At 47.1% G+C, this 12,860-nt stretch overlaps 1 protein-coding gene across 8 annotated transcripts in view; it reads right to left on the reverse strand.

The window, feature by feature from the left end:
- LOC115130244 (microtubule-associated protein 4) overlaps positions 1–12,860 on the reverse strand; it is a 117,834-nt gene that overhangs the window by 12,632 nt on the left and 92,342 nt on the right. For 4 of the 8 annotated variants that reach the window (XM_029661166.2, XM_029661164.2, XM_029661162.2 and 1 more), the window contains 8 exons: positions 10,284–11,329; positions 9,632–9,889; positions 5,494–5,668; positions 5,200–5,262; positions 4,159–4,448; positions 2,859–2,921; positions 1,076–1,168; positions 63–144 (listed from right to left, as the gene is read on the reverse strand). In XM_029661166.2, the coding sequence (XP_029517026.2) occupies positions 63–144; positions 1,076–1,168; positions 2,859–2,921; positions 4,159–4,448; positions 5,200–5,262; positions 5,494–5,668; positions 9,632–9,889; positions 10,284–11,329 (2,070 nt within the window). The remainder of the gene's footprint in view (positions 1–62; positions 145–1,075; positions 1,169–2,858; positions 2,922–4,158; positions 4,449–5,199; positions 5,263–5,493; positions 5,669–9,631; positions 9,890–10,283; positions 11,330–12,860) is intronic. The other 4 variants (XM_029661163.2, XM_029661170.2, XM_029661168.2 and 1 more) reach the window with 4 other exon arrangements.

A 12,860-nucleotide genomic window follows, 5' to 3' on the forward strand; every position in this document is an offset into this window, starting at 1 on the left:
CACATACATTACAGTGTACATTCAGTATGGCAACTCAACAGGTCTACCAAGAGGGCCTTTACCAGGCTTGTGTTTGATGTTGGCCTTGGAGCCACACTTCGATGTCACTTTGCTTAGATCCACCTTCTTGTTGAGTATCTGTACCTGCAAATATACATTAGACCCAGTTACACACACAGAAGAGGAAATGAATGACCACCCGTCAAAGATCCATGACGGCCATCTTCTTCGCCATGCAGTTGAACCTATTCAGCTTTATCATTAGCCATCTGTTCTTGGGAAAACTCATGTACTCTTGTGTCCACCGCATACAGTAGCAGCACGAGCACAACCAATCAAAGGAGGAAGTCTGCATAGAGAGCCAATCAGAGTTGAGTGTCTGGGCAGGTCAGAGGTTAGACAGGTAAGGGCGGTGTTTGATTGGTGTTGAGTGAGTTAGAAACAGCGACAGGTAGAGTCTAAGCCAGTGTTTTACAACTCCAGTGTTTCCCAACTGTAGCCCCGGAAAAGCTTGTCAACTAATCTTGTCAACTAATCATCAAGCTCTCAATGAGTTAAATCAGGTGAGTTTATCTGGGGCTACAACAAAAATGTGTGATGTTGGAGGGACTGGAGTTGGGAAACACTGGTCTAAGCCATGGACAGTAGCAGGTACTCCAGAGGAGGGTTAGCTAGAGACACCATGCTGTCCAAAAACCACATCATACAACAGCCTCTTATTGCCAAGGTCCCCCCCCCCCCCAAAAGAAACGGTGAATAAGAGTGACGTCTTAAAAGCGTTCGGTGGTGTCATTCGGCAGGAGCGATGCTTTCAGGCAATGACTGTGCCAGTGCCAAAAGGGGGGCAGCACTGTAGCATTTCCTAGACTAAAACCAAATTTGTCAATGATAGAACCGTGACTCAGACATTTTGAGGTCTGCAGAAGTTTTTTTTTTTGGTATGAGTGAGGTTCAGCCTGTTCCAGTGGATTCTTCAGAAGATAACCCCCCGCCACGAGCTCTTTAGTGGTCATGACGTGCGGTCGGCCGTGTAGGGTTGGGGGCCATTCAAGCTAAGCCGCAATCCGGTACTAACCTTCCCTCCACCAGGAACATGCTTGATATTGTCCTTGGAACCCAAGCGTGAGGTGACGTGGCTGAAGTCCAGCTTTTTGGAGACTATCTGAACCTACAAAGCATAGAGCAGGCAGAGAGGAAGAGTAGATTCACTGTGGGGGTTAGAGGGAGGGTGGGGTGGGGGCGAGCTGTGACGAGGAAGGATGAGAGGAGCGCAGAAGCATCTAGAGGCCACACACACAGACGTCTATTGACACACGCACGCGGGGTCCCACATCCACACCTGCCCTTTGAAGATGCTCAATTGCTACGGTATTAAAATAGATGATTGAAACAGGCATGTGAATGTATTATCACGGTGATTGTTTCACCTGGAATGTATTGTATGTTGGTGCTAACGTGTGTTGTTACAGTGATAATTACTATAACTGTGTCTGACTGCCTGAATTGTGATATTGCTATGCATACTGTATGCCCTTTTAATGGGCTGAAGAGAATGTCTCCGTTTAAAATTCGCTTTGGTGATATCCTGCCATATTGACACATTCATACTTGTTGGCACATAGACGGACAATCGCACAGTGACAACATGACATTGGTACCATGAACCCATAAACCCAGTAATTAGATTTAGACAGGAAAATTACTACATTTCATACAGACATCTTAGTTAGAAATCACTGCTGACAGTTAAGCAAAGGAACCACACACAACCACACAGACAAACAGATACTAGGCTGTAGCAGGCTTAAGCTCAGATCCTTGACAGCCATAGGAGTCCTCTGGGTATCATTATGTTGTGGCAATTAGGGGGATGGAGAGCTTTATAGTGGAGGGTGTGACGGAGCAGAACTCAGAAAGTCTCTCTGTCCGGATCCTCCGTCTACAGTGCAGACATACGCTACTGTACAATGACTTATCACAGCTCTCCAGCCCCTACTTTGCCACAGGGTAGGCCAACATTAATACTTTGCTTTAGGTTCAGGACCATTTTAAAACCAGGGATATACAGTATTCGTATTGCTGTCAAGCAACATTGTAGCCTTGCGTTACTGTATGAAGTCTTGTGAGGAGAGAGATTGTAGCAAGGCAGTGTGTTAGTATGCTTAGCGCTCTACCACGGACGCGTGCCTCCCCTCCGAGGGTATGCCACCTGATCTGGTATCTCATTGACCGTTCTTCCATGTCTACTGTAAACAATAACCTAACCAAATGTTTTTGAGGTGAAACCTAAGACGCAACATGAATCAGAAGGATTGTATTTCAAACGCATGATTCTTCTTCGGGTGTGGTCCGCCTCCACAAAACCTCACGTTGATGTTGGTAACTCCAGAACTGTCTGGCTGTAAAGACATAGTCACCGGTGCGCACCAGTATGGTGTCGGTGGGTCGGTGAGTCAGTCACCTAAACATCTGCTTTAGACAGCTGTCCGTCAGTCAGTCCATGCAGTGAATGAGGGATAACCAGAGATGAGTGAGTGTTTGTGAACAATGAAATATGGCAATAAAAAAAACTGCAAAACCACAATATTTTAACCTACAAAACAGAGGTCGGAGAGATGAACAGCTTGGAGGAAATGTATCTCACTTAAGAAGAAAATTACAAGAGGATCGAGAGACAAAGAATGAGAGAGAAAGGGGAAGAGAAGAAAGAGAGAGGTTGACAGAGAAAGAGCGGGTGAGAGACAACACAATGAGACATATACAAAGAGAGAGACAGAAAGTGAGAGTAGTAAACAGAGGGTGAGGAAGAGAGAGATATTTGAAGAGGGAGGGGTAGATATGGGGGGGGGTGAACTCACTTTGGCCTCGCTGGTCTCTTTGGAGGAGGAGCCTTTGGCCAGGGCGTCGCTCCTGCCAGAGACCTGGGGAGACAAGCCCCACCCTGGGTCAATACAACACACAGGACACAGGAGTCCGCAGAACTACCTCCTCTATTCTGATGCTGTATCCAAAGCAGCAGGGCTCCGTTTATTTCAGAGAACAAAGAAAATCTGCATTTTCTTTGACATGCAGTTTGGGGTCCATCGCTCAACATGTGGCACCATATGTCTTTCAACGTTGTTATAGGTCATTCCAACGTTGGACTTGGTTATTCCACCATGTTGACACTTGACAGTAGAAGTGAAGGCATAGTGTATCTGGCTAAAAAGCGTGTTAGGAGGACTTATAATGTATTAGGGATCTCAGCCAGGGAAAAGGAAGTGAGAGGTAAAGTAGTGTATAGGTGGATGTAGAGAATGGGGTGAGATGTCAGCATGAGTGCAAGATGGTGAATTGAATCAAATGGTGATTTATGGAGGAAGTCACTGAGTTAACTGAAGTTAACTGGGAACTATTGTGGATCGCAAAGGGTAAAATATGAGACAAGCTGGGACCAGTTGTCTGGGAGAAGAAACTAGGAGGGGTTGTTAACAGGGAAAGCTCTGCTACGGGATGTGGCATTAGGAGAAGTGCACTATGGAAAATTCCGTGTTAGCTGGGGCTTCAACTACTGAACATAACCTGTCTGAGGGAGGCAAAACCATTATTAGACCAGGGGTGTCAAACTCATTTTGCCCCGGGGGCAACATTCAGTCTTCAATGAGATCTGGAGTCCCGCACTGAAAATTGGTTGTATTTCCTTGCCGCCAGAATTTGCAAAAAATAGTCCTCTATCCATCGTTTTTGATTTTCCGATGCTCCCTGACAGTCATTTGGGTGACTATTAGCTCGTTACAGTCAAGAAACTGTATGAATGTAGGTCCATTCTTATTTCTACACAGTTTCCATTGCATTTTAAAGTATACAAGTTCATTCCCCCCCCAAAATAATTTGTTCTGTTAATTGATGTTTTACTCAAACCACCCAAGGACCGGATAGGACCCCCGGGCCGTATGTTTGACACCCCTGCATTAGACTGTGAACACTACAGAGCCCTACACAAAATCAGAATGGCAATGTCTGTAAAACAAGCCCATCTGTGAAACAATATCTATTTTTACTAATATAATGACTAATGTATAAAACACAACCTGACCGATAAGCCTTGGAAATATTAAAACGTGTAGCCGCATAAATGATACGGGTATCTGCATCTACCACTGATGCACGACCCCTTACCTTCCCCCCTCCGGGCTGGTACTTCATGTTGTCCGTGGAGCCGATCTTGGAGCGCACATTGCGAATGTCTGGTGTGGGGGCTGTGCCTGGGCGGGAGGTGGTACGCGTGGCGTTGGCACTGCCGGTGGTGGTGGGGGTGGGACGGGGGACGCGGGGCACAGCCGGCTTCTTCTCTGATACTGTGGAGGAGGGGGCAGGTTTGGTGGTGGAGGGGCGAACACGGGGGGTGGCGCTGGTGGTGCTAGCTATAGAGCTGCGGGTGGTGCTGGTCCGGGGCCGGGTGGAGTCTGCTAGAACGGAGGGAGGAGGAGGAGAAAAGAGGACAATCAACAACCAGGTAATGAAGCCGTTTAGATGCTAAAATACTTCAACTCAGTTCAGAGAAATTATATAGACCTGCTCTCTTCGCTACTCTTACTATTCTGTGATTAAGATCAGGTGATGGTTAATATGCTATTAGCAACAATTTGAAAAACCTTTTTGGGAACATACATCGGGCAGGTATCCTTTCTGCTCTGTAGCAACATAAACCCCAGTATGCACTGCAACGTTTATTATCCCACTTCCCAAATGTCTAACGGACATCACGTGATGAACTAAATGTACCCTGCCGAGGACTTAAGTCTTAGATCCGTCCAATCCGTCCTGAAAGAGTCTTATTTCTGAGCAGAAAGACATGCTCGGATCAGAAAATCATCCCCTCTTTTATGCGTATATTAACGGGCTTCTGCCTGCGTTGCTGGTTATGCAACGTTGAGACGTAGTGGCAGTGTCAGCAGCTCATGTCAACAGTAGGGGAGTGTAATCCTCAGAGTGTGCTGTGTTGAGCTTTTTACACTCTGCTGCTTTCTTCTCTCTCGACGACTTCACCACCTCTTTGTCCCGGTCTACATGCTTCATCTGTGTGTTCCTGCATGACACTGTCACTCATCATTTCCTGTCTCTCTCTGCCCCCAATCCCTCAACTGGTGTTACAGTACTGTGGCTGTCTGGCTGAAGGACTAGCGCTGGAGGAGATAAGAGAGAAAAGTGTTTCTGTACCTGTTGTTGACTTCAGAGTGCTGGGCTTCTTGTCCTCTCCTGGCTTGCTGTCAGTCTTTGATGCTGAGAGGCAGAACAGAAGAGATCAGAGTTCAACCTGTTGCTCCCTGTTATTGTCTTGTCAAAGTTTGTTTGGCAAAGCAGTGGAGTCACGTTGTGGAATAGAGAAACAGTTTGGTACTCTGCTGGCTAGACGTCAGACACCTTGAATCACCAAAACAATAGGTCAGGGTGTGTGTGTGTTTGTGTGTACGCGTGTTCAAAAATGTGTAAGTGTGTAGCATAGCGACTCACCCTGAGGGCGTCTGGTTGCAGGTGCGCTGCCGGCAGTGCGGGATGCGAGGGGCGTGCGGGTCGCCGTGGCTGGTTTACTGGTTGCCGTGGTTGCCGTGCCGTTTTTGGGGGCAGCAATTCGAGCCGTGGAGGCGGCGGTGGCCTTTGGCACTAGAGGACGCCTCTCTGTGGTCGTCTGGAGGGAGAGACAGACAGGGAATGGGAGACGTTTGGTAAACAGATACATAAGGGAGGGAAGGATGGAGCTGCACTATTCAGTTACAAATAATGGAGTAATGGAGTGTAATAACAAATAAAAGGTTGAATGGACACCATAGCGCTCTCATAAACTGAAGCTGTGGCAAAGAACCTCTTTGTTGCGTAATGTTACATTCCTTACTAAAAAGGAACATTGGATAATGTTATATTTATAAAACCACTTGCCTATCTAGTATTCGATGTACAACAAAAACATCAGCAAATCCTCATAGAGTAATTGCTATCATATCTCTCTCATTGCCATCTGGCTAGCCTGTACTGAATCCTCTGCTATCATATCTCTCTCATTGCCATCTGGCTAGCCTGTACTGAATCCTCTGCTATCATATCTCTCTCATTGCCATCTGGCTAGCCTGTACTGAATCCTCTGCTATCATATCTCTCTCATTGCCATCTGGCTAGCCTGTACTGAATCCTCTGCTATCATATCTCTCTCATTGCCATCTGGCTAGCCTGTACTGAATCCTCTGCTATCATATCTCTCTCATTGCCATCTGGCTAGCCTGTACTGAATCCTCTGCTATCATATCTCTCTCATTGCCATCTGGCTAGCCTGTACTGAATCCTCTGCTATCATATCTCTCTCATTGCCATCTGGCTAGCCTGTACTGAATCCTCTGCTATCATATCTCTCTCATTGCCATCTGGCTAGCCTGTACTGAATCCTCTGCTATCATATCTCTCTCATTGCCATCTGGCTAGCCTGTACTGAATCCTCTGCTATCATATCTCTCATTGCCATCTGGCTAGCCTGTACTGAATCCTCTGCTATCATATCTCTCTCATTGCCATCTGGCTAGCCTGTACTGAATCCTCTGCTATCATATCTCTCTCATTGCCATCTGGCTAGCCTGTACTGAATCCTCTGCTATCATATCTCTCTCATTGCCATCTGGCTAGCCTGTACTGAATCCTCTGCTATCATATCTCTCTCATTGCCATCTGGCTAGCCTGTACTGAATCCTCTGCTATCATATCTCTCTCATTGCCATCTGGCTAGCCTGTACTGAATCCTCTGCTATCATATCTCTCTCATTGCCATCTGGCTAGCCTGTACTGAATCCTCTGCTATCATATCTCTCTCATTGCCATCTGGCTAGCCTGTACTGAATCATCTGCTATCATATCTCTCTCATTGCCATCTGGCTAGCCTGTACTGAATCCTCTGCTATCATATCTCTCTCATTGCCATCTGGCTAGCCTGTACTGAATCCTCTGCTATCATATCTCTCTCATTGCCATCTGGCTAGCCTGTACTGAATCCTCTGCTATCATATCTCTCTCATTGCCATCTGGCTAGCCTGTACTGAATCCTCTGCAATCATATCTCTCTCATTGCCATCTGGCTAGCCTGTACTGAATCCTCTGCTATCATATCTCTCTCATTGCCATCTGGCTAGCCTGTACTGAATCATCTGCAATCATATCCAAGCAGGACATTCAAGGGCCAGGCTCCATGGTGTCTAAAAGTATTCCCTCAATGCACTGCTCTATAGGGCATTTTCACAACAGAGTGGGCACGCTAGATTGCCTCACCCCTCGTGTGTTGTTTAGCCAAAAAAAGAGGAGTAATTTAATTTACAAGCGATAATGTCACTGCATGTAGTAAAGCAGGCAACCACTAGAGGGCAATGGCAGATCATTCCTGCCTGGAGTGTGTATGGAACTCCAAGTTCACGCTAACAACTATGGGCCATCACATACACTGAGTATAGATCACATTAGGAACACCTTTCTAATATTGAGTTGCATCCCCTCTTTTGCCCTCAGAACAGCCTCCATTCATTGGGGCTTGGACTCCAGAATGTGCCGAAAGCGTTCCACAGGGATGCTGGCCCATGTTGACACCAATGCTTCCCATAGTTGTGTCAAGTTGGTTGGATGCCCTTTGGGTGGTGGATCACTCATGGTGCACACGGGAAACTGTTGAGCGTGCAAAACCCAGCAGCGTTCACCCTTTTGAATCACCCATGTCTCAATTGGCTCAAGGCTTAAAAATCCTTATTTCACCTGTTACCTCCCATTCATCTAAACTGATTGAAGTGGATTTAACAAATGACATCAATAAGGGATCATAGCCTTCACCTGGTTTCACCTGGTCAGTCTATGTTATGGAAAGAGCAGGTGTTCTTAATGTTTTGTATACTCAGTGTACAACAGGGGTGGCCATTATCATACATACGGGGCTGGTGATAGTCCAGACCTTTTTCCAACCAACCAGTAACACACCTGATTAATTGAACTAACCAAAGTCAACTAATGTTACTTCACAGGCACACTTATATACAGTGTATGGCTCTGAATCAACACCAGATATAACCTCAGAGTGCACAGTTCAGATTAGCATTATCAAACGAAGGCTCCAGCCAATCTTGTCCAGGAAGCATGTGTTGCATCGGAACTTGAAGGCAACAACGAGCACGCGCCAGAATCCTCAAGCAGGTACACTGTTGATAGGTCTCAACATGGTGTGTGTTGCCTTGGCGCTGATGTAAGGATTGTACTAGGAACCAGGGATATAACGAGAATGCCAATGCACTGTGTGTCTGATTTCCCCATGCATAGATACACCGCCCGAGGGAGGCTTTGCATGGAAAACAGCTTGGATTTCCGCGCCGTCTCCTCATTCATTCCCTCTCTCATTCAAACGTGTCTTGCGATCTCTCGAGTCGCCCGCTCTTTTGACCTAGACTGTATTACTCTACTCCAATATTAAACAGCAGTGTAATATGTAGTTATTGGCTAGAATGTCAGCCCTGAGATTGGAAGGTTGCGAGTGCCATCCTGGGCCGAGACATACCAAGGGACTGTAAAAATGGGACCTGATCCATCACTGCTTAGCACTAAGATAGATATGGGGTAAGGCTCTGCGATAGACTAGCGGACTCTCCAGGGGGTGTACTTGCACATCAAGCTGCCTTCCGCTACAAAAACAGGAGATGGGCTCCAAGACCCGTGCAAGGCTACTTAATATGTAATTAAAGGCAAATACACCCGCAGGATAGAGAAGTGGCGCTACATCACCTTCAGCGCTGACGGCTGAAGGTGAGAGACTTAGGTGTGGTGAGGGAAGCCTTGAGCGACTGATGCTTGGCCCTGGGTCTCTCTAGTAATTGCCAAGGGAGGAGTGATGAATGCTGGCTTCACCTCCTCTGGCCCCCTACCCTCCCCTACCCTTTTATTTATTTTTTAAATCTGTTATTTTACCGGGTAAGTTGACTGAACACGTTCTCATTTGCAGCAACGACCTGGGGAATAGTTACATGGGAGAGGAGGGGGGATGAATGAGCCAATTGTAAACTGGGGATTATTAGGTGTCCGTGATGGTTTGAGGCCCAGAGTGGGAATTTAGCCAGGACACCGGGGTTAACACCCCTACTCTTACGATAAGTGCCTTGGGATCTTTAATGACCTCAGAGAGTCAGGACAGCCGTTTAACGTCCCATCCGAAAGACGGCACCCTACACAGGGCAGTGTCCCCAATCACTGCCCTGGGGCATGATTGAACCCTCTATGAACCCTGCACGGAGTAATCCTGCCACTCAGCACCTGGGACACAAGGGCTTACTAGGAGACATGTTTAGAAGGTGGATACATTCCAGGCAGATTAGGCTCCGAGCAGCACCACTGCAGTCAGACAGAGCCTTTGTCTATAGCTCCTGTGGAAATTAACATAGTAGCTGAACTAACACTTATGCTAAACAGAACTGAACCTGCTCCTTCTTCTGATCAGCAAGATGATGAATAGGAGGTTGAAAGAAATGCCATGGGAGAAGAAGAAAGTGGTAGGTACTTCTCCCGACACAGAGACACCACACAGGGGTGGCTATGGAGGTGGAGGGGACTGCGGCTGTCCCTAAAGCAGGACAGGGCCACTCACCTTGGGCTTGACCTCACGTGGCACAGTGGTGGAGGCGGTGGCTGCGGATGTGGGTCGGCTGACTGTGGACGAAGGCCGCTTGGGGCCAGCAGTGGGGGTAGGGGCCTTGGGCACGGGCGTTTTTTTGTTGAGGAGGGTGGCTGAGGTGGTGGTGGAAGTGGAGGAAGGGGTGGGGCGTTTGGGGGCGGCAGCACCAGCGGATGCTGCCGAGCTCGGCCGCGGCTTAGCGGCGCTCAGTTTGGTTGCCCCGGCGACAGGCTGCGAGATGGAACGCACACCAGACAAATGAAGAGCAAAACAAAGAACAAAGGCGAGAAAGAAAACAACAAAACACAAGATAGTAGCAGCAGGAGAAAGCAGCAGAAGCAGCTTTAATCATAAGAATAGCAACAAATGGAACTGCCAGCTGAACAAAAACAACAACTCTATTCAGTTACATCAAGTTAAAATCAGCACTATAACAACGAAGACCAACATCCTTTCCTTGTTCTTCATATGGTTGATTATGACAGATATTACTTCATTCTGTTAACTTCAATAGTCCTATCTCACAACTATACGTGGATTTAAAAGTAGCAGTAGGAAAAGCGTTAGCAGCATGAGTGATGTATGATTTGATAATGTTCCTCTTTAAATCTAGACTGTGACCTACCTTGGTCTTCTTGTCTGGACTGGGCAGGTCCTTGCTTGGTGCGGCACTGCTCCCATTGGTCGAGGGTTTACTTGCAGGTTTTTTGGCCTTATCAGCGGTCTCTGATTTCTTGTCCGTCTTTTTCTCAGGACTTTTCAGCTCTTTTTTCTCCGATTTCTCCACCTTAACCTGCTTGTTTAATTTCTGAGCCAGCTCTGTTTTCTCTGGCTTCTTATCCTCCTTCTCAACGTTGTCTTTGGGCTTCTCAACATTTTCTGTTTCTTTCTCACCTGTTACTGTTACCTTTCCAACATGATCTGTCTTCTCCTTGTCAGGCTGTGTTTCCATCTTGCCAGACTGTGTTTCCATCTTGCCAGGCTGTGTTTCCATCTTGCCAGGCTGTGTTTCCATCTTGCCAGGCTGTGTTTCCATCTTGCCAGGCTGTGTTTCCATCTTGTCAGGCTGTGTTTCCATCTTGCCAGGCTGTGTTTCCACCTTGCCAGGCTGTGTTTCCATCTTGCCAGGCTGTGTTTCCATCTTGCCAGGCTGTGTTTCCATCTTGCCAGGCTGTGTTTCCATCTTGTCAGGCTGTGTTTCCATCTTGCCAGGCTGTGTTTCCATCTTGCCAGGCTGTGTTTCCATCTTGTCAAATGTGTCCAACTTCACCTCTGTCCCCGGTTTCTCTGGGGTCTTCTCCATTTTTTCAATATTCTGTTCTGTCTCCTCAGGCTTTTCAACCTTGTCCATCTTCTCTACTTTGTCAGTTTTCTCTACCTTGTCTGTGTTGTCGCCCTTATCCATTTTATCCACCTTCTCTGGTTTTTCTTCTTTGTCTACCTTTTCTGCCGGCTCCAGCTTCTCCGTTTTCTCTGCCTTGTCCATTTGACCCATCTTCTCTCCTTTGTCCAGTGGTCCTGCATACGCCACCTTCACTGACGCCTCAGTCTTCCCAGTCGAATCCTTCTTCTCCACTTTATCGAGCTTATCCAACATGTCAAATTGGTCCAACTTCTCAAAGTGGTCCATCGTCTCCTCTTTCTCTGGTTTGTTCATCTTCTCTGATTTGACTGAGAGAGAGAGAGAGAGAGAGAGAGAGAGAGAGAGAGCAAAGATCATATTTTAGAATCATACCAATCATGTGAATGACATGATCATTAATACAAAGAACCAAATGCCTTGCTGACCTCAAGTACCTCCACAGACAGGCCAGCGACCAAACCGGATGACATTAATGTCATTTGAAGTGATTAACCACTATACACACACACACACATACGATATCCTATAGTCCCAAAGTCATGCTCAAAGGCATGCAAAGATCAATCTCTGCTGAAGTTTGAACAAGTGAATCACCTTTGATAATGGAATGAATCAACAGTAGCTCAGGCTGATTACATTTTGGGACACACAGGGAAGGCTGGAGTGGAATTATCCTGTGGGCGAAGCCTGATTTAGAGATGGCCATTGACCCTGGCAATCAACCAACCAGCAGAGCTGAGGAAAAACCATAACCAATGACCATGACCATCTCTCAATACGGTCTACACAGACCCGACAGTCAGGCAGACAGACCGACAGTCAGGCAGACAGACCGGCAGTCAGGCAGACCGACATTCAGTCAGGCAGACCGACAGTCAGACAGACTGACATTCAGTCAGGCAGACATATCGATAGTCAGGCAGACAAATGCACACACACACACACACAATCTCTTTTGCATTCCAGAGACATGTATGCATACACCAACATATCTACGCAGATACACATACACCGGCACACAAGATAAACACACAAACTCACTTCAATTTCATTTGGAATACATATTGCATTACTACATAGTGCCGCTTTGAACTCATTCCACCAACCCTACTGTATCTTGAAGTGTTTTGAGTAAGGCCAGAACAGACTCCACAGACAGAAAGTGGCAGTAGTTTATAAAGACCCTTTGGTCACCGCAAATGTGTGATGGTGCTTTGCTTGCCTAGTAAAGTATGGTTGTCTAGTAAAATATGGCCGTGAGAGTGTGGAAGGCCAGCCTGCCTGTCCTGCCGCATTAGACACTGAGCAGCTGTGGGCTGGACACACAGACATGGCAGCCTGAGGGGTGGACACAGCTAATTCACCATAGCACAGGCACCCAGAGATAGAGATGAGAGGCAGCCTATTAGCCTAGACACAAGCTCTGCGGCCTTGATACTTTCACTGAGTATAATAATAATCATCATCAAGAGGACAATAGTGACACAGTGTTCTAGCAAAGTGCAGTATGTGAAACACAAAACCCCACCTAATTCACTCTTTTCTCCCGGACATATCCCTGAAGCTCTGCCCCCTCCCATCCCTCTAGCTGGCAGCGCCGCCCCCTCTCCAGAGGCAGCTCATCGTTCACCTCCTCTCTCACTCCTGGGAGCCTCATTAGAGGGCAGGCCATCTGGGGTACTGGCCCGCTCCACACCAGAGGGCCACAGGCCCTTAACCCTAATGTTCCCACAACGCCTCAAGCTCACACTGTAGGAATGATGCTCAGACCCAAAGTAGTAACTGACATTAGATGACATGGAAAGGACTAAAAGTATGTGGACACCTGCTTGTCGAACA

This window comes from Oncorhynchus nerka, linkage group LG6 (assembly GCF_034236695.1).
Source record: "Oncorhynchus nerka isolate Pitt River linkage group LG6, Oner_Uvic_2.0, whole genome shotgun sequence".
Taxonomy (NCBI): Eukaryota; Metazoa; Chordata; class Actinopteri; order Salmoniformes; family Salmonidae; genus Oncorhynchus; species Oncorhynchus nerka.